Below are 27,740 nucleotides of genomic sequence, written 5' to 3' on the forward strand. Positions count from 1 at the left end.
TGGTTGCATATATAATCTTTGCTCTTTTTAAGCTCTGTGAGCTCTGAAATATATTTTTGGGTTACTTCAGTGTGTTTGACAAGACAGCTTGATATTTCTATCAAACAAATGACTTTCATATTGCAACAATCTTTGTAAGAACCACTCAAATAAAATTCTCTTTAAAAGGCCACAAGAAATCTTCATTTTTAAAACGTGTTTAAAGTCATAGAAACCTAAATAGAATAGTAGTTTCTTTGACTTCTAGTGTACTTTTTCACACTTGGAAAACTTATTAGTATTCACTGAATATGCAGAAGGTTCTAACTCCAGAATTATACATTACTCTCAACACTGTCTTTTTTAATCGATGTTTCAAAACATGGGTTTATGATGAAAAAGCAATGGGTTGCATTTGCTCAGGTCTTAAAACTAGCACTTTCTTGTGTGCTGTCTGGGAAGCAGTTCTAAATGTTCTTAGTATTTAAGTTTAAATTATACTTCATTTTGGTTTTCAGATACAAGTTTTAGAGGCAGGATTTGTTTTTTTTTTTTTTTTAATCATACCTGGCAGTGCACCTCGCATACTCTTGGCTGTGCTCTCAGGAATCATTTCTCGCAGTTTTCTGGGTTTTAGGGGATGCATCTATTGGACCCAGGTTGCCTTTTATGGGCAACTGCCGTACTCAAGTTTATTTCTTGGACCTAATTTTAGTCAGTAAATATTGGGGGTAGTTTTGTTTTCTTAACCTATCCCTGTAGTGCTAAGGTATTTGCCCCAGGTCTTTGTTGAAGGCAGAAGCCTAAATCCTTTACTGATGTTTTTCTTTACCAACCTTTCAGTGGGCCTTACATGTGCATTTTTTCTTAGTTTTAGGATTGAATTTTTTCCAAAAGTTACTGCAAAACTTTGAAGTCCTTTAGTATGTATTGACACATAATAGGTCCAGCGTAATGTTACAGCAGCTAGGATACCTTGGTTTTGATTCTAATGTTACATTGTCTTCCTGATTATTGCCAGGAGTCAGTCTTAGGTACAACAGCAAGGAATAACACCTGAGCATGACCATTTGTGCCCTCTCCCCCCCCATAAGATTTACAAGCAAGATATAATTACTTTAAGACTGCCAGTTTTAAAGACAATTTACGAAATGCCTACACCCTATCTCTGAAATTAGCGTTCCAGCCTCAGCCTTTAACTCTAGACAATGTCCTTATGTCTATGACAACTTTCAGTTTTACCATTTTACTTCGAATTTTTTTGGAAGGGTTACTTTGATGACATCAATGGAAAAATTGATGCCACAAATCTGAAATTTACATGTCTCAAAACTACCTCAGTTCAACTGGTACTACTTTATTGGAATTGCTTTAAATTTTATTTGATGAGTGGTTGGATAATCATGTTTTTAGGAGATACTAGAATGAAAAATTTTAATTCATACAATGTAATTTTGTGATGAAGTGATTAACAGTTTAAGGACAATACTTGGATAAACATCCAAAAATAGTGTAAATAAGTTAAAACCTTCTTTGACCTTGAAAGAGTCGAATTTGGGGTCTTACTTGATGCTTGTAAAGTTCCAGGCATTTCAAGTTTTAGATGTAACACATAATAGGCCTTGTTACTCATTACCTCATTAGCCACCTCAGTATCATTTGTACAAGCCTGAGATGACAATGAAATAATGCCTCTGAGACACGCAAGACTACTCAAAGACTTTATTATAGTACACAGGTTGGGACTGATAGGAGGGGGTTGATGTAACAGGCAATCATTGCCTCCATTAGCAACGAATGCCCATCCCGATGGCCATGAACGTGCCAAAGGTGCCGCCACTCTGCATCATGGTTTTGCCGATGCCTCCCATCAGCTCCCGACCCCGCATTCCGATCCTGAGAAAACAAGGATGTGGCCAATAGTAGACACATTAATAGCCTGTCCTATTTTGTGTTTTTTGGGGGTGGATGCGGAGGGGTAACTCACTTTTGCTCAAGATTACCCCTGGTTCTCTACTTATCGATATTTTATTCTATGGTCCCTAACCTTTTAATAGTGAACTCAGTATTCCTGAAGTCTGGCATCTCCTTCCACTTGTCGCGGTTATTGGAAAGGGAGCCATAAGTGGTGGTGGCACGTGGGAGATTGCTATTGAAATTAACAATATCGAGAAGTTTGTAGGGAGAGTTTAACTTTCACCTTCAAAGTAAATGATGGCATTTTTTTTCTTTGATAACAATGACTTTCTCTTTTTTGTCCACACCTAGTGGTGCTCAGTGCTTACTCCTGGAGAGCTCAGGGACCTTATGGGTTGTCAGGGATGTAACCCCGGTTGGCCAGGTGCAAGGGAAAGGCACGACCCGCTGTACTGCTCTTCTATCTCCTGCCTTAAGAGGATATTCAGGTCAGAACGGAGCCTGGAGTCCAGTGTAAGAGAAACTGAAATGCAGTTTTGCGATCACACGGTATTTTAGCATATCACTGACTTAAGCGCTCAGTAAACGGTAACTTACAATTCGGGAAAATGTTAAGAATACATTGCCTTCGCAATGTGAATATGACATTTAGATCTTAAATGTTTCGTCCCCTTTTCTGTACTAGCGCACAGACTCTCAGTACAGTACCAATGCTCGCTTGTTTCACTATGCGAAATTGCAAATAAGAAACGAAGTAGACACAGCAAAGGTTATTTGTGTTGTACCGAATACGCGCCGGGTGCTACGTGTTCTGATTTGATGCCACTCTGAAAGGTGGATGTTCCTGTCTCGGTCAATACCCGAGGAAACCAAGGCTCCAACTGGCACAGGGGTGACAGAAAAGGGCCCGTTCAGACTCCCTGAAGCTTCCAACCCGTCCTCCCCAGCTGAGAGGAGTTAGGCAACCGGGGGCACGGGGCCGAGGTCGGCGGGGTTCGGGCTGCAGGCCAGGAGGAGGGGCGCCAAGGTCCGTCCCCGGATCGCCGCCCGCGCCCCTCACCTTAGACAGGAAAAGGTGCCGAAGAGCGCCCCGGCCGCCATGCCCACGGCGCAACCCATCACAAAGCCCATCTTCACGCGGTCGAAGCAGCTCGGCTGGGACTGTCCGTAGGGACCCACGGCCACCGGCATCTGCGGGGTGCGAGGGTTAGGGAAGCGCGGGCCTCACCGCCGGCGCCAGCGTCCGCCGGGGCCCTGGGCGGGCGGGCTTGGGGTCGAGCCCAAGGGTTCGGGGAGGCCCCGGAAGGAAAAGCCACGCGCAACCCGACTCCGGCGCCCCGTTCGCGTTCGGGTACCCGTACCGCGGGGCCCCCACCTCACCTCGCTCGCGGCCTCGGTCGCTCGGCTCTACGTCTCGCACGGAACGCGAGGCGGGGCGCGCCTGCGTCCCGAAGAATCGTTTCCGGGGCGCGGGGAGGTACTTCCGGCATCCCGGGGTCGCCCGCTGCCGCCGCTCCGGGCGGGGGTCTGCAGCCGGAGCATGCTTCTGCGAACTGCCTGGAGGCGGGCGGCCGCCGCCGTGCCCGTCGCTCCGGGGCCGCGGCCCGCGGCGCCGACTCGCGGGCTGCGCCTGCGTGGTATGCTCCGGGGCCCTGTCGCTGTCACCCTCGCCGGTGGCGCCGACCTTTTCCCGTCGGCGCGAAAACGCTGCTTGGTTTCCCAGAGCTTCCCTCCGCTCCTCTGCTAGCCGCCTAGCCCCCGCCGGTCCTCCGCCCGGGCTGCACCCGCTCCGGCTTTCCCTGCCCGCCCTCCTTCCACACACAGATCTCGTCCCGCGGGTCCCCCGAGCTCCCTGAGGCTCGGCCTTCAGACCGCTCCTGGCCGAGTTGGTGTTTGCCGAGGGCCCGGCTGGCACATTTGGAAGCAGCGTTTTCCTCTCGTGCCCACTCCCCTTCCAATCTGCTCAGCTCTCCCAGCGCCCGCGCCACGCGCTTGCACACTCGTGCAATATGGTCTCAGCTAACCCCGCCGGCACTGGGACCTCTTTAACATCGCGCTCTAGTTCTCTTGTTTGTGTCTTTCCCCCTTGGACGTCTGCCCTGTTTCCCCCTTAGCCCTGACTACTCCTCCATCGGCTTTGACCCCGGGCTGCCTTGGCTGGTCCGAGGTCCCCAGGTGCACCTTCTCTCATTGGGCCGCTTCATTCGTTTTTTGTTTCGGCAGTTGCGGACCATGCTCCCCAGTCTGCTGGCCCCTCAGGTCCGGCCACTGCTCCGGAGGAGTCAGTGCTGCGACCTCTGTATTTGGATGTACAAGCTACTACGCCTCTGGTAAGGGGTCGTGCTCGCTGGTCGCAGTCTTGTTGTGGAAGTGAGAGTGCACAGTGATGATTGGCCCTGGGAGAGGTGAAAGCGCTTTGGAAGTTGTGCTGGGCAAACCATGGACGTTGCAGGTTAAGTGGTGGTCCCGTAGAAATGACTCTCGGTGTAGGGACTGAATTTGTTCATATTCCATCAGTTCAGACGCTGTTGCAGTGGGGATAAGTACGAGCTCCAAAATTAGTTCAACTAATAACTGTTCAGTACAAGTCTTATCGAATTTAATAGCTGAAAACTTTTAATAGAACCTGGCACGTTATAAGCGCTTCGGTTCTCAGTATTTTATTTATTTGGAGGCCACACCTGCGGAGCTCTGAAGCTACCTCTGGCTTCATTCAGAGGTTTTGTTCTATATGCTCAGCAGAACTGAACCCAGGGGCCCCTGCCTGCAAAGCATGCACTCAGCCCATTGAGGTTTCCCACCCACTTAAATATTAACGCAGTGTTTCACCAGCTTGAGGACTGTCATGCGGTATTCTCACATTGCCTGCCAGGAAAAGAATGGAAGCATCAATTATAGAGATTGAATGAGAAGAGGGTAGAGCAATCTTTGAAATGGTTTGGATGGTACCTGAGATGATTCGAGTGAGGAGGACAGAGCTAGGCAGTGATTAAATGTCTGGGCTTGGTTGATGCTGTTGAGGCAGGTCTGCGGGAATGCAGTAAAGGCCTGAGTTAGTTGTGGACTCATGGAAACTGTTGGGTTTTCCTTAGGATCCCCGTGTTCTTGATGCCATGCTTCCTTACCTAGTCAACTACTATGGGAACCCTCACTCCCGGACACATGCTTATGGCTGGGAGAGTGAGGCAGCCATGGAACACGCTCGACAGGTTAGTGCAAAGGGACCTGGGGGGCTGGAAGGTCAGAGTTCATTGAGTTTTGGAAGGGATTTCCTTGGTAAGAGTGGAGGAAAGTGGGAATGATTTGGGACTCTTTCAGCAAGAGATTCAGCAGGTTTTGGAGTCTTCCTGGACATTTAATTAGATCTCCCCCTTGCTTAGCTAAATCACTTTTTGCAAGACTCAGTGTCTTCATAGTCTGGTGTGTGTTCCTGGTGTGTGTCTGTGTTTCTGGGGATCCAAACCCAGGGCGTCACATGCCTAGTGCCCTATTGCAGAACTCTATCAACAGTGCCTAGTAGTTCTACTTCCTTCCTAGGGCTGTTAGTGGATTAAGTTAGACAGTGTTGCTGATGTGCCTATTAATCCAAAGCTTTTACATTGCAAGAGCTCAATGAGTATTTTTCAAAAAGCAATGTTGTTATTTTGGTTTGGGCATAAAAGTCTGGATCTGTGATGTAACAATCTATACTTTGTATGACTCTCGCATGTACAGAGCTGCTTCTTAGGTTTCAATGCCATGGATCTCTTCTTTCCCCAGTGCTCTCTCCCACATGGGACCGCAGCTACATTACTGTTGATGTTATTTGTGTGTATTTCTTGACTTGCAGCAAGTAGCTTCTCTGATTGGGGCTGATCCTCGTGAGATCATTTTCACTAGCGGCGCTACTGAATCCAACAACATAGCAATTAAGGTAAGAAAAGGTGAGTGCAGAGCCAGTTGTGCTGAGTGCTCACTGCCAGGTGTGCCTCATCGTCCCCCACCATAAAAATGAAAAAGGAAGAGAAGGCAACCAGGAGGCATTATCTAGCTCTCTGTCCCTTGGGCTTCAGGTTTACATTTCTCAGTCAGTCTCAGACTTTTTTAGAGGCATTGGGGTTTTGAGCCATACTCCACAGTGCTTAAGGAATATTCTGGATCTGTGCTCCTGTGCACCATGGGTCAGTGCTCGGGAGCCCAAGTGTGGTGTCAGGGATCCAACATGTTACTCACTGTACTATCTCTCCGGCCCCTCATTTTCATTCTTGTGAAGAAAAGACACAGACAAACATATGCTTTCTGATATGTTGCTTCCTTCAGTCTTTGGTAATCTGCTCTGTCCTAAAGTCTTTGGGGTTTGTTTTTTTTTTTTCCTTTTTTTTTTTTTTTAAATAAGCATCCTAGTTTATTCCATGTCAGGAAGAATTAACAACCCGATCCAACGAAGGTCAGAGGGGGAAAGTTCACATCTTTCTTCTAAAGTCTTTTTTGTTTTTTTTTTTCGTTTTGGGTCACACGCGGTGATGCACAGGGGTTACTCCTGGCTCATGCACTCAGGAATTACTCCTGGTGTTGCTCAGGGGACCATATGGGATACTGGGAATCGAACCCCAGTCTGCCGGGTGCAAGGCAAACACCCATTAGGTTATCGCTCCAGCCCCATCCTTTACTCTTTTTGAACTGTTTGGTAAAGTGGTTGGATAGGAAGGGAGATGGTCCCTGTGCCATAATTACTTTGCTTTTTGAACTGCATCCTCTTCAGAGAGTAGCTAATGATGACCCATTCTTTTTCCCTGTTCCTTTGTTTTTATTTTGGGGCCATAACAATGGTGCTTAGATCTCTGGCTCTGCACTCAGATTTGGGGGACCACCTGGGTGCTGGGAATTGAATCTGGGAGATATAAGGTTCTGCTATACTGTCTCTCCAGCCCCGTAACTTATCGTTTTGAATTAGTCACAATGAAGTCACTAAGAATGCACTTATAATTGGGCATATTTGTTTGCTTTATGATCACATCCTCACAAGTTCTCATTTAATATTACGAGGTTCTTGAAACTTGTGACTTACTTTATTTTGTTTATGTTTTGGGGCTACGTCTGGTGGTGCTCAGGACTTACTCCTGTCTCTACTCTCAAGGATCACTCTTGGTGGGTCTTGGGGAGGCGAATGGGGTTCTGGGAATTGAATCTAAGTCAGTCATGTCGAAGCAACCTATCTGTACTGTCTCTCCATCCCTGGAACCTGTGACTTTTTAAAAAAAATTCTTACAACATTGCCCTCTTTTTTTATTTATTTTTAATTGAATCACCATGAGATACAGTCGTAAGGTTGTTCATAAGGTTGTTGGGTTTTAGTCATACAATGTTCCAGTACCCATCCCTTCATCAGTGTACATTTTCCAACACCGATGTCCCCAGTTTCCATCCTGTCCCCTCCCCTTCCCCCCACTTCTCCACCAGCCTGCCTCTATGGCAGGCACTTTTCTTCTTCCTCTCTCTCTCACTCTGTCTTTCTTTCTGGGATATCTGTGACTTTTAAGTTAAACAACATGTAATGATAATAGCTCTTTGAATAATGATATCCACCCCCCCATCAACATTTTAATGAAACAGCATAAACAAAGGACATTATTAAAGGTTTCTAAGCTATCTTCCTTTCAGCCTTTTTTTTTTAAAGTCAGATTTCTTTACAACAAGTTCTTCCAGTTTCTCTCCATAGTTGTCCCCATCACACACACTTTAGCTTAGTCACCTGTTTTGGGATCTATTACACTGTTCCTAAGAAACATAGATCTTTGGTGCTAGAGAAACTGAAATTCTACCCTCAGTCACCTTGGTGTTTCACAGAATATAATCACTTTTATTTTGCTATGAGGGTTGGAGGATAGATTTGAACCACATTTGGCAATGCTCAGGGGCTACTCATAGTTCTGTGCCGGAGGTTCCTGGGCGACCATGCAATGCTACGGTTTGAACCAGGGCAGCTACTTCTGCCTAATTGGCTCTCTCTCCAGTCCCTATAGTCACCTTTGACTTCTTGTGGATCTCTTGTGTAATTGCAAAAATAATGATAAATTAGGGGTTGCTCAGGTTACTTTGGGTTGCTCTCTATTTTGCCCTTTTTAAAAAAATTTTTTTTTTTTATTGAATCACAGTGAGGTACAGTTACAAAGCTTTCATGACTGAATTCCACTCATACAATGATCAAACACCCATCCCTCCGCTAGTAGAGCTTTCCCCCCACCAACGTTCCCTCTCCCCCCCATCCTTCCCGCCACTCCCACTCCACCCCTCTGTGGCAGGTGGTTTCCTTCTTTCTTTTCTCTACTTTGGGCATTATTGTTTACAATACAAATACTGAGATGTTTTTGCCTTTTACTCCTCATTATTGTTTCTACTCATTTTGGGGTGATGCAGGAGGCACACCTAACAGTGCTTATGGGGCGACTCTGAATTCGTGTTGCTCAGGGAACATTGGCAGTGCTGGGGCACCACGTCTGCGCTTTTACCTGGGGCTCTACCAAGAAACTCATGCGCTAAAGCCCTTTGTGTCCTTGCCATAGACCTTAGCTTTCTATTATTATTTTTCTTAAATGTAATTGTACTGCTATTTATTTAGCCATTGATTAGGCTGATTGAATTGGGCATGAACTCCACCTCTTTTTTTCTTTTTCTTTTTTTATAATTTTATTTGGAGCGATAGCACAGTGGTAGGGTGTTTGCCTTGCACGCAGCCAACATGGCCGACCCGAGTTCGATTCCTCCGCCCCTCTTGGAGAGCCCGGCAAGCTACGAGAGTATCTCGCCTGCACGGCAGAGCCTGACAAGCTACCCGTGATGTATTCGATATGCCAAACACATGACAGCAAAGTCTCCAATGGAGACATTACTGGGCCCGCTCGAGCAAATCGATGAACAACAGGAGGACAGTATTTATGAATCACCGTGAGACCAGTTACAAAGCTTTCGGGTTTAAGTCTCGGTCATACAATGAAACATTCGTATCTTCACCAGTGCCCATTCTCCACCACCAAAAACCCCAGTATACCCTCATCCCACACCCACCCCCTACCTGTGTGGCAAATGATTTCCTCATTACTCTCTCTCTACTTTGATTATATTCAATATTTTAACACCAGACCCACCATTATTATTTGGGATTTTACCCCAACCCTCAGATCTGCCAAAAAGGCAACATGGACAATTTGTTTTCTGTTGCTGGTTATGAATAACATATGATGTCGCGTGGCTGCAGTAGGGCCATGTGATTTTGAAATTCCAAAATTTTAACACTTAAATCTGGAGGGATTTCTGCCAAAAGCCACTGGGTTTCGAGATTTGTTTCTGAGTCTCTGGTTTCATGGCCGTTCAGCAGCTTGATCAGGTGCCAGAGAGACCGTTCGTGGGCTGCAACTCGGGGTCTCGTTGGGATGGGGAGAAAAGGGCTGGTTCCACCCCCATCCCGTGAGGCCCTGCATGTCTTGTCACTATGGGCCCAAACCTGACTGTCCAGTGTCCTCTGGTGGATGGCAGCCACCTGGGCCGCCAGGGGGAGCAGGCCAAGGCATGAAACCTATTCCCACCTGGGGTGTCCCAGCACCAATAACCTACTGCAAGGACTGGACGCATTTCTGCCAAAAGCCGCTGGGTTTTGAGATTTCTTTCTGAGTCTCTGGGATCATGCCCATTAAGCAGTTCGGTCAGGAACCAGAGAGGCCATGCCTCCAATTATACAGCTGAGCCAGAGGTGGTTTGTGAGTGTGTCTCCCACATACCTAACTTTTGGCCATTTACTTTCTTGGTAAACTTTGCCCCAAGTTTTTGGGGTCTGGCCAAAGGCACAACAGCAATTTTGGGGTATCTGAAGTCTGAAGGCGCCATCAGGCTGCTGATGCACTCGTCTCACAGGTACAGATTGACCTGCTGGCGGCACCATACCCCCATTGTTTTTGTTTTGAGCCACATCTAGCTATGCTTAGGGCTTATTCCTGGCGCCGTACTCAGGGATCACTCCTAGAGAACTAAAACTTTTTTTTTTTAATTTTTATTAGTGAGACACCATGAGGTATAGTTGTAGACTTACAAACTTTTGTGCTTGGGTTTCAGTTATACAATGATCAAATACCCATCCCTCCACCAGTGCCCATTTCCCACCACCACGGATTCCAGTATCCCTCCCACCCCCGTATCCCTCCCACCCCCTATCCCCTCATCCCACCCAGCCTCTGTGGCAGGGCATACCCTTTTGTTCTCTCTATCCTTTTGAGTGTTGTGGTTTGCAAAAGAACATTAAGTGGCACATTTCACTTTGTATATTTATTTCTTTATGCTCTTTGGGCCCAGCAAAGCTCTGGGTTGACTCATGGCTTTGCATACTAAGTATTTGTTTCTTTATTCTCCCATTTCTGATATCTAGGGGGTGGCCAGGTTTTATCGGTCACGAAAAAAGCACTTGATCACCACCCAGACTGAACACAAATGTGTCTTGGACTCCTGCCGTTCGCTGGAAGCAGAGGGCTTTCAGGTCACCTACCTGCCAGTGAAGAAGAGTGGAATAATCGATCTGGAGGTAGGCATGTCTCCTGGCCAGAGGGCACAGTCCTCCAGATCTCTCTGCAGCCTCAGCACAAGCCTGAACCAAGAATTGCTATAGGGTGAGGGTGTGTATCCGAGAAATAGGCCTGAGAGAGAAAATGAGGCAATCCACATCCTCCTGGGCCTTTGCCCTTTTCTCTAGAGGGTTTGTTTCTTAGCCTGGCAGCGCTTTCTGGTTTGAGGGGGCCTTCGAGAAAGATGTCAGAGACTTGTACCAGCCATGGCCTCTGCCTCTGTGCCCGTGGCGCTCATTGCGCCAAGGGTAGTTTTGTTTTTGTTTTTGTTTGGGCAACACCCAGTTGTTCTCAGGGCATCCTCCTGGCACTGCACTCAGGGATCACACCTGGCTGTGTTCAGGGCTTCCTCCTGGCTCTACACTTTGGGATCACTTTTTTTTTTTTCTTTTTGGGTCACACCTGGCGATGCAGAGGGATTACTCCTGGCTCTGCACTCAGGAGTTACTCGTGGCGGTGCTCAGGGGACCATATGGGATGCTGGGAATCAAACCCGGGTCGGCCGCATGCAAGGCAAATGCACTGCCTGCTGTGTTATCTCTCCAGCCCCTTCGGGATCACTTTTGACAGTGTTTGGGGGTGCTGAGTATCGCACCCTGATTGGCAATGTGCCAGGCCAGATCCTTACCTGCTTTTGTATCGCTCTGGTCCTGAGGGTGATTTTTTTATTGGAGCCTGGTGGTGTTGGGAGTCATCAGGGCCTCCCCTATGGAGCTGGGTGGAGGGTGGGGGGGGGCATTCGTGCACCGTTGTAGTCCTTGAGGGTCACCAGGGCTAGTCCCAACAGTGGCTGTTGGGGTCATGCAACACTGGGGATGACATGCTAATTTTTGCTCTGTTCCTTGAGTTACCTCCCTGGCCCAGGATTTAGACTTTTGTTAAAGAGCTTTTCCTGTTTTGTCCCATATCCTTATGTGTCCATTTTGGATTGTGAGTCGAGGCAGCTTGTTCCCCAATTTTGGGATATTAGCATCCACAATTGGGGATACTAGACAAATCTTGGATGGAATTTATAGGCAGAGTCTTGACTTTGTAATCTCTTCTCAAGTCCCTCTACTACTACTTGGCTTTTTCACTTCTGTGTGCTATTGTATATGTATGTGTTTCTCTTCTGGACTAACTTTCTGGAATGCTAGAAACATGTATTTTATTTTTTTAAATTTTTACTAGTACTTAGCACAGTGTCCTTCTTTAATGGTTCAGTGCTTACTGAGCCATAGTTCCAGGCTCTGAGGATAAAATGATGCATGAGACAGTTCTACTCCCTGCCTTCAGAGAACTTTTGGTGAACAGAGAAGTTAACCTACTAAGCAGGATATGAATGAAATTATGATGAATTGGAATAAATGCTATGAAGGAAGAAAACAGGAAGCCAAAGGGAACATTACCATGGGAACATGTCGTAGAACAGTTTGGAAAGCACAACAGATATTAGTATGCTGAACAAGAATTCCTCTTACAGGAATGTTTTAGTCCATGTGGTCCCTATGTTATTATTGTTTATGGGGTGGAGGAGGATGCGGTCCCAAGCAGTACTGGGAGAGCATGTAGCATGATGGATTGAACTGGGATTCCCGACATGCAGACATACACCTTAACCCTTAACTATCTCTCCCGCCTCAATAATAACTTGAAGATTTTCACTTTGTTTTTCCCAGCTTACCTAGAGAGTGTTTTTATAGTTGTTGTTTTTTTGTTTTTTTAAGGGTCCATACTCAGTGGTGCTCAGGCCTTACTCCTGACTCTGTCCTCAAAGGTATCTCTTGGAACTTGGGATACCATGTAGGGTGCCAGGGATCAAACCTGGGTCAGCTGGGTGCAAGACAAGTGCCCTTCCCACTGTACTATCTCTCCGGCCCAAGAAATGTTTAATTGAAGGTTTAACTTTTGAGTAATTAAGTATTCACATCCAATTATAATAATACAGTAATTTACAATCTCATAACCAGGATATTAATGCAATTTAGCATTATTACTGATTTCCCCGTTTTCACTTATATTTGTATGTGTATGTGTGAGCGAGTTTGTATGTGTGTGTGTGTGAGAGAGAGAGACAGAGAGAGAGAGAGAGAGAGAGAGAGAGCGCTATGTAATTTACCTTTCTTTTTTATCCTTTTATTTGTTTTTTTGATCCAGGCTTACTCCTGGCTCAGTGCTGGGGGTTGGGGGTATTGGGGACCAAACCCTAGTCTGCCACATGCAAAGCAAGCACCCTACCCACTGTACTATTACTCCAGCCCAACAATTTACCATTCTTTCTTTCTTTTTTTTTTTCTTTTTGGGTTGCACCCAGCGATGCACTGGGGTTACTCCTGTTTAATGCACTCAGGAATTACTCCTGGCCATGCTTGGGGAACCATATGGGCTGCCGGGAATTAAACGCGGGTTGGGCTATGTGCAAGGCAAACGCCCTTCCTGATGTGCTGTCACTCCAGCCCCAACAACTTACCATTCTTACTCTATAATTTTCCCAGTTTCACTTATACTTGGTGTGTGTGTGTGTGTGTGTGTGTGTGTGTGAGAGAGAGAGAGAGAGAGAGAGAGAGAGAGAGAGAGATGCAATTTCACATTTGTCACATTCAATCAAAACACAATACTTTTGGCATAACAATACCTCATATTATTATTTAAAATCACTTTCCTTAAAGCCAGCGTGATAAACAGTATGGGTAAAGTGCTTATCTTGCACACAACAGACCTGGATTTGATCCCTGGCACTCCATATGGTTCCCAAAGCTTGCCAGGAGTGATCCCTGATCATAGAGCTAGGAGTAACCCCTGAGAATTGCTGGGTGTGTCCCCAAAACACCGCCAAAATCACCAATTTGACGTTCACTTGGTTAAGTCTTTTCTTTCAATAATGTTATATAAGCAGAAGCAAATGTTGTGTAACTTACTGGGTTGACTTGTTTTCCGTTAGCCTAAGTCTTCGGTGAGTCATTGAAATTGCTACATGTCTTAGTTATGTTTTCGTGTGTGTGTGTGTGTGTGTGTGTGTGTGTGTGTGTGTGTATGTGTGTGTGTTTTGGGCCACACCCTGTTGTGTTCAGGGGCTGCTTCCAGCTCTGCTCTAGTCATGCAAAGGGATTAAACCCAGGCCATCTGAATACAAAACATGTGTTCCTTTTCCTCTTTATTATTAAGTAGTATTCTGTGCTTTGAAGCCCTACAATTTGTTTAACCATTTATCTGTTGAAAGACCTGTTTATTTTTTATTTTTATTTTTTATTTTCTTTTTGGGTCACACCAGGCGATACACAGGGGTTACTCCTGACTCATGCACTCAGGAATTACTCCTGGCAGTGCTCGGGGGACCATATGCGATGCTGGGAATTGAACCCGGGTCGGTCGCATGCAAGGCAAATGCACCACCCGCTGTGCTATCACTTCAGCCCTGAAAGACCTGTTTATTGTTTTTAGGTTTGGACATTGTGATTAAAACTACTGTGAATATGTGTTTATAGATTTTTAGTGTGAAATTACATTTTCATTTCCCTGGAATAATTGCCCGAGAGTGCAATTACTGAGTCTTAATTTCACTTTTTGCTTTTTTAAAAAAACTTTTTATTGAATCACATGAACCAAGAGGCATACCGTTACACAGCTGTTTATAATTGGGTTTTAGTCACACAATTATTCAACACCTATCGTTCCACTAGTGTATATTTCCGACCATCGATGTCCCGTTTCCCTTCAACCATCCCCCAACACCCCACCCTTCATCCCAGCCTGCCTCTATGACAGGCACTTTTCCTCTTCTTTCTTTCTTTCTTTCTTTCTTTCTTTCTTTCTTTCTTTCTTTCTTTCTTTCTTTCTCTGTCTTTCTCTTCTCTCCCCTCCTCTTCTCTCTCTCTCTCTCTCTTTCTCTTCTCTCTCCCTCTCTCTCCCTCCCTCCCTCCCTCTCTCTCCCTCCCTCCATCCCTCTCTCTCCTTTCCCATTTGTGCATTATGATTTGCAATACAGGTACTAAGAGGTCATCGTGTTTGTTTAGGGTGTTCAGTATTTTCATTGGGAAGATAAGGTTGGAGCAGCTTCTTAACTGATGGCACCTTTGGGGTATGGACGTGACTGCTAAGACTTCTAGAAGTATGGGGTGGGGGGGAGATAGCCCATCCCTACCCTAGTAACCCTGGAAATTTCAATCATAAAACCCACATACCCAAATTTTCAGCAGATTACGTCTTGCCGAGGTCCTTCCTGAGACAGTGTAGTCCAGTCTGGAGCATGGCAGCGATTTTGGATTGTGGAAGCAAGCAGCTGCTGGGGGCTCTGCTTGGGTGGGCACCAGGCTGACCTCCCTACCTTCAATTTCCTGCAGTCTGTTCAGCCTTGTGTCCAAAAATAACTGCGACTTTTGTTCTCTTTCAAGGTTTATTTTTGGATCCCTGGAGCAAGGCTGATAAGTAAGCTTGTATAGCTGAGTAAGAGATGGTTTGTGGGGGTTGCACCCACATACCTAACTTTTGGCCATTTAATTTCTCAGGAAACTTGATCCCGAATTCTGGGGTCTGGCCAGAGGCACAGCGGTAATTTTGGGGTATCAGGAAGTCGGAGGACACTGTCAGTCTGCTGATGTACTTGCCCTGCCAGTACAGGCTGACCTGCTGGCAGCACTCCACCCCCTTTCATGTCTAGTTTTATCACAAAATCACAAATCACAAATCATCCTGTTATTCGTCGATTGCCTCACGCAGGCCCCAGTAACGTCTCCTCCATCCTAGCCCTGAGATTATATTCAAGGCTCTTTAGGAGAATGAGCCCCATCATTGTTACTGGTATTTGGCATATTGGGTACGCCACAGGGAGTTTGCTAGACCCTACCGTGTGGGCAGGCTACATTCGGTAGCTTGCCAGTTTGTCCAAAGTAGGAATGAGATAATAAGATGTTATTATTATTATTATGCAAATGCGGCCGCGCGGTTCCAAGAGCTGGTTTTTTATAGTCTTTGAGTCTTGGCCGTTGATGGGATTACACGGTGCCAGGGGGCCAGTTGGTGGGTGTGACCCCCGCCTACTGGAATTTGGAGGATCTGGGTGGAGGATGCTCGGCCCCAATCCGAGTAGGCTAGTTTTATAAGAAACAAAAATTGCCAAACTGTTTTTCTAATGTTATCTGTACCATTGTGCATTCCCAGTGTATGAATGAGCCAATTTTTATTTTATTTTTTTTTTTTTTTTTTTTTTGATGGGGTGTTTTCACACCTGGCAATGCTCAGGGGCTACTCTTGGCTCTGCACTCGGGAATTACTCCTGACAGTGCTCAGGGGATCATAATATGGGATACCGGGGATCGAGCCCGGGTTGGCCGCATTCAAGGCAAATGCCCTACCTGCTTTAACATCACTCTGGCCCCGAGCCAGTTTCTATACATACTTGTTAATATTTTGTGTTGCCATGTTTTTATTTTAATCTGAGTATGCCATGAAAGACCCCCTTTCATGACCAAGCTTGCTTGCATTCTGAATTTGTTAGGATTTTATCAGTACTGTGTATTCTTCATACTCTTGATCTTCTTAGGAACTGGAGGCTGCCATTAAGCCAGATACTGTCCTAGTCTCAGTCATGGCCGTGAACAATGAAATTGGAGTGAAGCAGCCCATTGCGGAAATAGGTTCGTATCCTGAGTGAATCTTGGTGCTTTCCCCTGATAAGGGGTAAGAGTGGACTGGAGCTCTAACATTTCATATGGTACAGTGATGAAATCAAGGAAGAGAGGGCTTCATTTCCATGTTTAAACTTTTTTTGCTTTGTTTTATTATGTTTGGGTTCCACTCCCAGGATGCTCAAGGGTTATTCCTGGCTCTACACTTACGTCTTGGGGGACCATATGGAATGCTGGGGATTGAACCCAGGTCAGCCATGTGCAAAGCATATGTTGATCCGCTATACTGTCATTCCAGCCCTGCATGTTTAATTTAATTTTTTTTTTGGCTTTTTGGGTCACACCTGGTGACGCACAGGGGTTACTTGTGGCTCTGCACTCGGGAATTACTCCTGGCAGTAACTCAGGGGACCATATGGGATCCTGGGAATCCTACCCACGTCAGCCGCATACAAGACAAACGACCTACCTGCTGTGCTATCACTCTAGCCCCTCCAGCTCTGCATATTTCAACTCTTAAGTCATGTATTATTTTGTATTCTGCTCCTTCTTTTAATTTTGCTTCAGTTGGTATTGGAAGTAAAGCAAGTCACCCATTTTTGTTTGTTTTTGTTTTGGGGGGTCACACCCAGTGGGTCTCAGGGTTTACTTCTTACTCTGCACTTGGGAATTACTTCTGGAGGTACTCGGGGGGCCACATGAGAAACTGGGGATCCGACCTAAGTTGTCCAAGTGCAAGCAATCACCCTACATGCTGTACTATCGTTCTAGTCCCAACCCCTGTTCCCCCCCCCCACACACACACACACACACTTCTTTCATCTTTTGCCCCTCTGGAGCATCATTTTATTGTGTTCACCTAAAGCTAGAGACTCACTCTGTAATCTTCTTTTTTGGGGTGTGTGAATATATCAGAGATTGAAAACCGGCCTCTTCCATCAAGGCACACATTCCACCACTGAATTAGATGCCTGCCAATTTTTAATTTCTTTTTGTTTGTTTTGTTTTTGGGGACACACGCAGCTGTGCTCAGGGCATACTCCTACTCTTTATTCAGGGATTGCTCCTGGCAGAGGATTGAACCCAGGTCTGCCGCTAGCAAGGCAAGTGTACTGTGGATCCTGTACTGTAGATCCAGCTCCATCATTCTGTCTTTATTTATTTATTTACTTAGGCTTTTTGGGTCACATCCAGTGATGCTCAAGGGTTACTCCTGGCTTTGCACTCAGGAATTACTCCTCGAGGTGCTTGGGGGACCATATGGGATGCTGAGGATGGAACCTGGGTTGGCTGTGTGCAGGGTTGGTTTTGTGCAAGGCCAACACCCTACCCATTGTAATATTCCTCTGGACCCAGCCATCTTTGTTCCTTTTAACTGGAAAGCATCTAAGTGTTTATTTGATTTATGGAAAGGCCAGTATAGATGGGGTAGGAAAATTCTGTTTTTTTTTTTTTAAATTTTTATTAGTGAAACACCATGAGGTACAGTTGTAGACTTAAAAATTTTTGTGCTTGGGTTTCAGCTATACAATGATCAGGTACCCATCCTTCCACCAGTGCCCATTCTCCACCACCATTGATCCCAATATCCCTCCCACTCCCCATCCCCCCACCCCACCTGTATGGCAGGGCATTCCCTTTTGTTCTCTCTCCTTTAGGTCACCCAAGTTCTTATTCTAATCATAGAAGTTCAAACAACAGAGAAAGAGTGAGAGGGATAGAAAGAAATAATGAACACTGTTTATAGGCTTATGCTAGAAACAATTTTGCCTTAAAACTCATGATTCCTTGTAGAAGCACTGCCAGGTGACTCCCCACCCTTATGCTATGATTCTTTCTTATTCTTATTTCCTCAGGGCGGATATGTAATTCCAGAAAGGTGTATTTCCATACTGATGCTGCCCAGGCTGTTGGAAAAATCCCACTTGATGTTAATGACATGAAAATTGATCTCATGAGTATCAGTGGCCACAAGCTCTATGGTCCAAAAGGTACCAGCTTCTTGGAGAGTTCCTTTTCTCTGGACTTCTCAGCAAACCCTTCCACAAATGCGCCTAAAACTTAACTTTGGCCTCACTTGTTCTGAAAGGATATTGAGCATTCAGATTGTCCTGCAGATGGAAGTGTTATTTGAACATTTGCCTATTTGAGATCAGAACAGACTTTTCTTCTCTTGTGTATTTAGAAAACCCTCAAATGCAGGTAGATATATGGGTGAAAATGCAGGTAAGTAGTAAAGTGCACAGTTTTTATGCATGACTCCCAGGTTTGATGACTGCCACCAGAAAGTATAGCAAAACAAAAACCCATCAGTGTTAATTTATTTGAGATACAAAGTGATTTGTGGTATCAGTTTTAGCTGAATAATTCTAGGTATCTTGCTTACTCCATGATAATAAGCAGAGCAATATTTTTTTGAGTTCTTCATTTTCTGTGTCTTGTTTTATCTTCTGGTACAATTTATAACATCCTTTTTTTTTTTTTTTTGCATTTTGGGTCACACCCAGCGATGCACAGGGTTACTCCTGGCTCATGCACTCAGGAATTGGGGACCATATGGGATGCTGGGAATCGAACCTGGGTCGGCCACGTGCAAGGAAAACTATCGCTAGCCCCCTTGCATCCTTTTTTATGCCTTAACCTCTATTCATCACTTGGTGGTTTTGGGGTTTTTTTTTTTTTTTTTTTTTTTTTTTTTTTTTTACATTTTGGGTCACACCTAGCAATGCACAGAAGTTACTCCTGGCTCTGTATTCAGGAATTATTCCTGGCGGTGCTTGGGGGACCATATGGGATGTTGGGAATTGAATCCGGGTCGCCACGTGCAAGGAAAACACCCTACCCCCTGTGCTATCGCTCCAGCCTCTATTTTCAGTTTGTGAGCTCTACCTTGTGTGCTCAATTCTTACTCCTGTTCTGTGCCCAGGGATCATTCCAGGTGGCATTCAGGGGACATCTGCGGTGCTCGGGATCAAATCTGTGTCAGCTCCAAACAAGTGCCTTATCTCCTGAACTATTTCTCTCATTGTTTGATAAAATTTTATAAGCGAATTTGCTGCGTCACAAGTTATGTACAATTTTGTTGTTGTTGTTGTTGCTTTTTGGGTCACACCCGGCAATGCACAGGGGTTTCTCTTGGCTCTGTACTTAGGAATTACTCCTGGCGGTGCTCAGGGGACCATACGGGATGCTGGGAATCTAACCCAGGTTGGCCGCATGCAAGGCAAACGCCCTACCCCCTGTGTTATCGCTCTAACCCCAAGTTAGGTACATTTAAAAGTGTGATGGCCTTCAGGATGTTGTGCTAATTTTTATTTTCATTTTGATCTTCCCTACTCCTTTTTTCTCAAATTTTATTTGTTTTCATTTTTTTCCTATTAAGAAATTTTGTACATGGTTCAAATTTTAGAAGATACCAATAGTATAAGACATAGTTTCTCCTCCCTGATTCGTCTGTGGAGTTTTCAATTTAAATAGTTCCCTAGACTAATTCTCTCCCCAGACTTCCAGTAACCACGCATTTCTCTTCCTCTATTGTTTTAAGGGCTGGAGCGATAGCACAGCGGGTAGGGCGTTCGCCTTACAAGCGGCCAACATGGCCGACCCGCGTTCGATTCCTCCGCCCCTCTCGGAGAGCCCGGCAAGCTACCGAGAGTATTCGATATGCCAGACACAGTAACAACAAAGTCTCCAATGGAGACGTTACTGGGCCCGCTCGAGCAAATCGACGATCAACGGGAGGGCCTTTACCTTTACCTTTACCTTATTGTTTTAAACTCGAATACTCGAATAAGAGCTTCCTATGCCTATTGTTTTGTATTTTGCTTTTGTCACCTAATTGCTTTTTTATTTTAATTAACGTACAGCATCCGGAGAGATAGTTCAGAGGTTAAGGCACTTCGAGTTGGCTGACCCCAGTTTGATTTTTTGCTGTTATGTGTAATGCTGCATCACGTGATAGGTATAATTTTATTCATGCATAGAGAGCTTTATAGAACTCTTGTTCATTGCTCCCTCTTGTAGTTGCCTTCCTGATCTTAAATCATTTTGATATTTATGCTTTTTCCCGTGGCCACTCCTAACTTGTTTTTCAACTCTGAGCTTACAGGACTTTTATCAAAAGTGAACAACTTTTCACCCAGTTAGAAACTGATATACTGTTTGACGTGCATTTCTTTTTCTCTTTTTGGTAACACACTTTGTTTCCCAGGGGTTGGTGCCATCTACATCCGCCGCCGACCCCGTGTGCGTGTGGAGGCCCTGCAGAGTGGCGGGGGACAGGAGCGGGGAATTCGCTCTGGAACAGTGCCCACCCCCTTGGTGGTCGGGCTGGGGGCTGCGTGTGAGGTGGCACAGCAAGAGATGGAGGTAGGAGAAGAACAGTTTCCTCCCCCGACTTCTTCCCTGTGCTGCATCTTCCTATTTCGAGGCTGGTTGGCATGCTACTTACATGCGCAGAAAATAATTTAAGAAAACGGTTCTTGTCCTGGTGCCACAGTCATCTTTTTCTGATGGGTGGGGTGTGGTAGGCTTCAGAATCTAGGTTCTTTCAGGAGTAATCAACTCCTGTGTTATTAGAACCACACGTTTCATTACTGAATATTGTTGTGGTCCAGTCGGTGTGCTCAGTGCTGGGAACTCACTGTTCACCACAAGTAGCTGAGGACAGTCATGGGGTCTAATGCAGTCATTTCTGGGTATAAGACATGGGTTCCTGTGTGCTTCTGAGCTCGTGGTGCTTCATCTTAGTCCTCCTTTTCCTTCTCCTCAGTATGACCACAAGTGGATCTCCAAGTTAGCTAATCGGCTTACACAGAAGATAATGAAGAACCTTCCCGATGTGGTGATGAATGGGGACCCTGAGTACCATTACCCAGGTATGGACATGCCCCTTCTGAGCCAGTTCTGGGAAAGCCTGAGATTTGGAGACTTCTCTCACGAAGGTTCTTTCTTCCAGGCTGCATCAACCTGTCCTTTGCATACGTGGAAGGAGAGAGTCTGCTAATGGCCCTTAAGGATGTCGCCCTCTCTTCGGGAAGGTGAGTGGGACCAGAGAGAGACAGAATTGGGCTGGATTGGTTGGCCTGTTCTGAGTATCATCACAGGTTATTGAGCTGCATAGAGATGAGATGAGCAGAAGAGCTCTTGGTTCAGAGTGAGGTCATGATTGGAGCTGTAAGATCCTCCATACTGCTCAAGAATGAAGGTGTAAGCAAATTTTGTTTTTGTTTTTGAATTTTGGGCCACAACAGATGGTACCTTGTCAACTCCTGACTCAGTATTTAGGGGTCACCCTTAGTGGTGATTGGTGACCTTTTGGTGCTGGAGTTAAACCCAGACCTTCTGCATACACTTTAGCCTGTTAAGCTATTTTTCTGGTTCATAAGTGTCTAGGAGGCATTAACTGGAGTAAAGAAGGCTTCTTGAGGGACTGTAGCGGTAAGTACAGCGGGTAGGGTGCTTGCCTCACATGTGGCTGTGGGCTAGGTTTTATCCCTGGTGCCTCACGTGGTCCCCTGAGCCTTGCCAGAAGTAATTCCTGAGCACAGAGCCAGAAGTAAGCCCTGAGACCTGTGCATGGGGCCTGAAAACAAAAACACCAAAAAGAGTCTTTCTAAGGTAGAACTTTATGCATTTTGTGGTCCCAGTAGATGCATGTATTGGTCCTAACATTATACCAGCCTTTCTGTTGTAGACCTCTGAGCCAAAGGATGCTCTAAAGTTACCCACGAGTCTGTCTACCATCTAAACTGGTATCTTGTAATGGGTTTCAGGGGAGAAAGCACACCATTCTCTGTTGTCAGGCCACCTCGTGTTGTCACACTGTCCTACGTTGGCAGTGTAACTTACTCCAGGAGGTTATCTTCCCTTTGACTATGGTTCCCAGGAAACTGGTTCACAGCCCAGAAAGTGCACGTAGTTTAGGACCCTTTAGTTTTGGCAGGTTACAAGGTCCCTTTTATCTCCATGGCTTGACCCCTGTGAATCTAGGGGGTGGGAGCACAATGGGACATTCTGGCTCACCCATATTGTTGATTAGCTGAGTGAGGCTCTGTGTCCTTTCCCTCAGTGCCTGCACCTCTGCTTCTCTGGAGCCGTCATACGTCCTTCGAGCAATTGGCACCGATGAGGATCTGGCTCACTCTTCAATCAGGTCAGTGAGTTGAGCTGCAACTTTAATGAAGGGCAACTTTATACAGATAATATATGCATATGTTATGTACACATATACAAACTAATCTCCTGTGCATGTTTTATCCTCTATTATTTTTTTAACATCCATCCTTAGTCTAGTTTTCCTTATCCCTTTTTGACTTTTCCTCTCTTGACGGTACACAAAAGATTCTAGAACAATGGTTTTCAGATTTTGTTGACCATAACCTAGAAAATTCATGCAAGATGATTTCAAATTTTCACACTGAGATTCTGATGAACTTAGTCTGGGAGTAGTCACAGACTTCTGAAGCGATCTAACGTAGGCAGTCCTACTCTCTGGGGAACTCTGACCTAGAGGAGAAGGACCCTGAACCCCTCTCTGTAATTTTGTGGAGCATATCCATTTTGAGTATTTGTTAAGTGAATGACCCTTGCTTCAAGAATTCTGGTGAAGAAACCCACTCCCGTGCCTATTTCAGGTTTGGCATTGGCCGTTTCACTACAGAGGAGGAGGTGGACTACACAGCAGAGAAGTGCATTCAGCACGTGAAGCGTCTCCGCGAAATGAGGTCTGCATTGTTTATTTTGCTCTGTCCCATTTGACCCCAGGAAATGCCAGAGCTACCTTCTTCTTGTCCTTTGGATTTGTCTTTGTCTTTTGAGTTTTTCTGTGTCCTTTGGTGTTGTGTTTACATTGCCAACATAAGTGTACTTGGGTTTTAGGATTTCCACAAAGCAGGAGGTTTGATGAGGTTGGCAGTGTAACTTACAGGAAACCACTTTTGTTCAGTGCTCAGAGGCTGCTCCTGGCATGTTGCTTGGGGATTGCTCCCACCAGTGCTCAGAACACCCTGCAGTGCCAGGGTTCAAACTCAGGCCTCCAGCTCGAAAGCATGCACTCTGGTCATTTGAACTATCTTCTAGCCCTAAGAAATTACTTGTCTCTCTTAGTTACTTATGTGAAATATGGAAAAAAAAAAAAAACTTTATGAACTGGAGAGATAGCTCTGGCTTTCAAGGATGTTGGTTCCTCACAGGTAGAGGGCTGTCTCCATAGCCTCTTCCGAGTGGGATGATAGCTTCATGTGTATTGCCACACCTGATGCCATTGGTGCAGCCTCCTGGGCATGGTCTGCCTTTGTTGGCAGGTGGGAGAGGCTCGAGCTAATTATAGACACCTGAGAAAGACTTGCTGACACTGTTGGTCTCTATCCAGCAAGGAGGTGGAAGCGAGACATAAACAGAAAGAGGGAAGTCATGGTTCAGGACATCAAAGTCAGTGTTCACTGCTTCCTGTCTCCGCCCTCGCTCACCTGGTACCGCTTCTCTTTGGCAGCCCTCTCTGGGAGATGGTGCAAGACGGCATTGACCTCAAGAGCATCAAGTGGACTCAACACTAGAAGAATGGAATTCTGACTTTGCACTGGCCCGGTCCCTCCTCACTGGCCCCCACATATCATGCACCTCTCTGTATCCGGGGGTGCATGCTATTCAAAGCAGAATTGCTGTTGCCCGGTTAACTTCAGCACCTGCTCACCTCCAAGCCAGGAACCCAGGCTCGTCAGCTTTTCTGATTGGGAACACTCCCCAGTTCTCAGCCGTCCTTGTCTGGCCTTGCAGTGGGTGATCTTAAACAGGAGAGACATTTGTGATGATTTTTCTTGCTGAACGTGCCTCTCTTTATTGAGGAGAACCAGAAGAAGGCCCTTTGTTTAGGAACCCCTGTACTCTCTGCCCGTGGACATTTGAGTTTGTTATTTATGCTGCTCTCTAATATCGGCTACTTCAGGAACAAGCGTCATCAATAATTGAATGTTTTTTTGTGGCTCCAAAGTCCACCTCATTGTATTGACTGTAGACCAAACTGCAGGTTTTATAGAAACCTTGTTTCCTTTCTGTTCTTGTTCTTCCTCCTTCCGCTAATGGAAATAGAAGTATCTGTGTGACTTTATGTGTCATTCTAGTAATTTATGTTTCTTTTTAAAAAGCAGAGTGTTCATATGGCTAATTGGAGGAATAAAATCACTGTTCTCTATTTACCCTGACTTTATGAGTGACTTGGGAAATTCCAAAGGCATTTGGGAATATTGGAGCCAATTGCTTCTTCATTTGATTTCCATATATGAGTTAGGCTAACTACATATCACTTCTTTGAACAACTATTTGAGTACCTGTCCCCATTCAGTTTCCATTGTAGTAAAGAAACAGAAAAGAAGGAAACGGGGCTGGAGCAATAGCACAGTGGATAGGGCATTTGCCTTGCACGTGGCCGAGCCGGGTTTGACTCCCAGCATCCCGTAATCCCATATGGTCCCTGAGCACCGCCAGGAATAATTCCTGAGTGCAGAGCCAGGAGTAACCCCTGAGCTTTGCTGGATTGACCCAAAAAGCAAAAAATAAATAAAGATAAGAAGTAAACAAAGTTATTATAGATTGTGATGAGAAGTATTATCAAGGGATGAAATTTCTCTATATATGTGTTGAGGAGGTATTACTTAAATAAGACTCTGTTTTCCCGTCATAGTAAGAGCTAGGGATAAGGTGTCATAAGAGTGAAGGACCTGAGATATGAAAGAGCATGGTGTGGTTGAGAAACCAGTAGAAGGTCTAAGGACCTAGTAATTTTTTTTTACTATTAGTGGGTTGGAAAGTTTAGCTGGCTAGTTGCCATCACTGGGAAAAAAATAGAGAGGAATAAGATATAAAGTACTTCACACAGATTTTAAGTATTTATTTGGATAATTAAACCAGGTTGTAAATCTATTTCTTTGGAGATATGTGGGAGATATGTCCCCGCGCCTGGGTGTCCCTCGCCGGGACCCCTTGGAGGGGAGTGGGTTGAGCTTTCCTCCCCGCCCCGACCAGGGCTCCGGCAGCCGAAGACCTCCAGGACCAGCCACCACCATGCTGAGACCACTCTCCGCACACATGAAGGTACTGGCAGAGGGACAAAGCCACGTGGGTTCCGGGGCCAAGACCTCCAAGTCTACTCGGATTGGAGTCGAGCATCTTCCATCCAGATCCTCCAAATTCCAGCAGGCGGGGGTCACACCCACCACCTGGCCCCCTGGCGCCGTGTAATCCCATCAGCGGCCAAGACTCAGAGACTATAAAATCCAGATCCTGAAACCGCGTGGCCGCATTCGCGGCCGCGCGACATCTTATCAGAACTTTTGTTTATGACATCTTATTATCTCATTCCTACTTTGGACAAACTTGCAGGCTATCGAATGTAGCCTGCCCACAGGGCAGAGTCTGGCAAACTCCCCGTGGCGTACCAAATATGCCAAATACCAGTAACAATGATGGGTCTCATTCTCCTAAAGAGCCGTGAATATAATCTCAGGGCTAGGATGAAAGAGACGTTACTGGGGCCTGCTCGAGGCAATCGACGATTAACAGGATGATGTGGGACACAATTCTGGCAAGACTGGGCCCACGAGACCAGTTCTTGGGCTGGTGGTGATGGTGGTTCTAGACCAATACCCGTGCATTCTGCCTTTCTTATCCTGGGGGCCACTGGGGGTCACATGCAGCAGTCCTCTGGGTCTACCAAGTTAACACCTGGCAGTGCTCAGGTCACCACGTGGTGCTATGGATCAATCTCAGGGCCTTGGCAATTGCTTTACCACTGTGCTATCTTCCTGTCCCCAACAAATCTATTTCTAATATGAGCACTAATCAAAAAATGTTTGAAAGCCACTAAGCTATTGTGGATGCAGATGCAAAGAGGAAAGAGGAAGAGATAAAATTGAATTTTTTTTTTCACTGATTAGGCTGATTGAATTGGGCATGAACTCCACCTTTTTTTTTTTCTCATTTTTTATAATTTTATTTATTGAATCACCATGAGAGCAGTTACAAAGCTTTCAGGTTTAAATCTCGGTCATACAATGAAACACCTGTACCTTCACCAGTGCCCATTCAACACCATCAAAAACCCCAATATGCCCCCATCCCACACCCTCCTGCTACCTGTGGGACAGATGAGTTCCACATTACTCTCTACTTTGATTACATTCAATTTTTGACACCAGACCTACCATTATTATTTGGGATTTTACCCCAACACTCAGATCTGCTGAAAAGGCAACAATAGACAATTTGTTTTCTATTGCTGGTTATGAATAACATATGATGTCATGCAGCTGCAGTAGTGATCGCGCGATTTTAAAATTCCAAAATTTTAACAATTAGGGGCTGGAGCAATAGCACAGCAGGTAGGGTGTTTGCCTTACACACGGCCAACCCGGGTTTGATTCCCAGCATCCCATATAGTCCCCTGAGCACCGCCAAGGGTAATTCCTGAGCACAGAGCCAGGAGTAACCCCTATGCATTGCTGGGTGTGACCCAAAAAGCAAAAATAAATAAATAAAAAATAAAAAACAAAATTTTAACAATTAAATCTGAGGGATTTCTGCCAAAAGCCACTGAGTTCAGAGATTTGTTTCTAAGTCTCTGGGATCATGGCCATTAAGCAGCTTGATCAGGAGCCAGAGAGGCCGCTCGTGGGCAGCAACTGGGGTTCTCGTAGGGACGGGGAGGAAAGGGCCGGTTCCACCCCCATTACGTGAGGCCCCGCATATCTCATCACTGCGGGCCCAAACCTGACTGTCCAGTGGCCTCTGGAGGATGGCAGCCACTAGGCCGCCAGGGGGAAGAGGCTACAGCAAGAAACCTTTTCCCACCTGAGATGGCCCAGTGCCGGTAACCTACTGCAGGAACCAGACACATTTCTGCCAAAAGCCACTGAGTTTCAAGATTTGTTTCTGAGTCTCTGGGATCATGGCCATTAAGTGGCTTGATCAGGAGCCAAAGAGGCTTTTCATGGGCAGTGACTCAGGATCTCGTTGGGACGGGGAGGAAAGGGCCGTGAGGCCCCTCATTTCTCATCACTGCAGGACCAAACCTGACTGTCCAATGGCCTTTGAAAGATGGCAGCCACCGAGCCGTCTATGGGAAGCAGGCTGATAGACAGCACCCTTTCCCCACTGGGTGACCCTGCGACAGTAACCTACTGTGGGGTCCGATGCATTTCTGCCAAAAGCACTGGGTTCAGAGATTTGTTTCTGAGTCTCTGGGATCATGGCCGTTAAGCAACTTGATCAGGAGCCAGAGAGGCCGCTTGTGGGCAGCAACTGGGGTTCTCGTTGGGATGGGGAGGAAAGGGCCGGCTCCATCCCCATCCCCTGAGGCCATGCGTGACTCGTCACTGCGGGAGCAAATCTGACTGTCCAGTGGCCTCTGGAGGATGATGGCCACTGGGCCACCAGGAGGAACAGGCCAAGGCATGAAACCTATTCCCACCTGGGGTGGCCCAGCGCCAGTAACCTACTTCAGGGACCAGATGCATTTCTGCCAAAAGCCATTGGGCTTCGAGATTTGCTTCTGAGTCTCTGGGATCATGGCCGTTAAGCAGTCCGAATAGGAACCAGAGAGGCCAGGTCTCCAACTATATAGCTGAGCCAAATGTGGTTTGTGGGTGTGTCTCCCACA

At 46.0% G+C, this 27,740-nt stretch overlaps 2 protein-coding genes across 2 annotated transcripts; one reads left to right on the plus strand and one right to left on the minus strand.

Moving 5' to 3' along the window:
* Positions 1 to 1,683: 1,683 nt before the first annotated feature.
* On the minus strand, positions 1,684 to 3,415 carry ROMO1 (reactive oxygen species modulator 1). Its single transcript, XM_056121348.1, has 3 exons — positions 3,277 to 3,415; positions 2,957 to 3,087; positions 1,684 to 1,875 (listed from the first exon to the last, which is right to left on the minus strand). Exons 2-3 carry the CDS (start codon positions 3,085 to 3,087, stop codon positions 1,767 to 1,769), a joined length of 240 nt encoding a protein of 79 aa, XP_055977323.1. The 5' UTR covers positions 3,277 to 3,415; the 3' UTR covers positions 1,684 to 1,766.
* Positions 3,298 to 24,278, plus strand: NFS1 (NFS1 cysteine desulfurase). Its single transcript, XM_056121347.1, has 13 exons — positions 3,298 to 3,533; positions 4,120 to 4,226; positions 4,989 to 5,105; positions 5,726 to 5,809; positions 10,292 to 10,444; positions 16,003 to 16,096; positions 17,944 to 18,078; positions 20,298 to 20,455; positions 20,859 to 20,964; positions 21,045 to 21,126; positions 22,158 to 22,241; positions 22,723 to 22,812; positions 23,580 to 24,278. Exons 1-13 carry the CDS (start codon positions 3,437 to 3,439, stop codon positions 23,641 to 23,643), a joined length of 1,371 nt encoding a protein of 456 aa, XP_055977322.1. The 5' UTR covers positions 3,298 to 3,436; the 3' UTR covers positions 23,644 to 24,278.
* The last annotated feature ends 3,462 nt before the right edge of the window (positions 24,279 to 27,740 follow it).

The sequence above is a fragment of the Sorex fumeus genome, unplaced genomic scaffold (assembly GCF_029834395.1).
Source record: "Sorex fumeus unplaced genomic scaffold, SorFum_2.1 ptg000044l, whole genome shotgun sequence".
NCBI classification, from domain to species: domain Eukaryota; kingdom Metazoa; phylum Chordata; class Mammalia; order Eulipotyphla; family Soricidae; genus Sorex; species Sorex fumeus.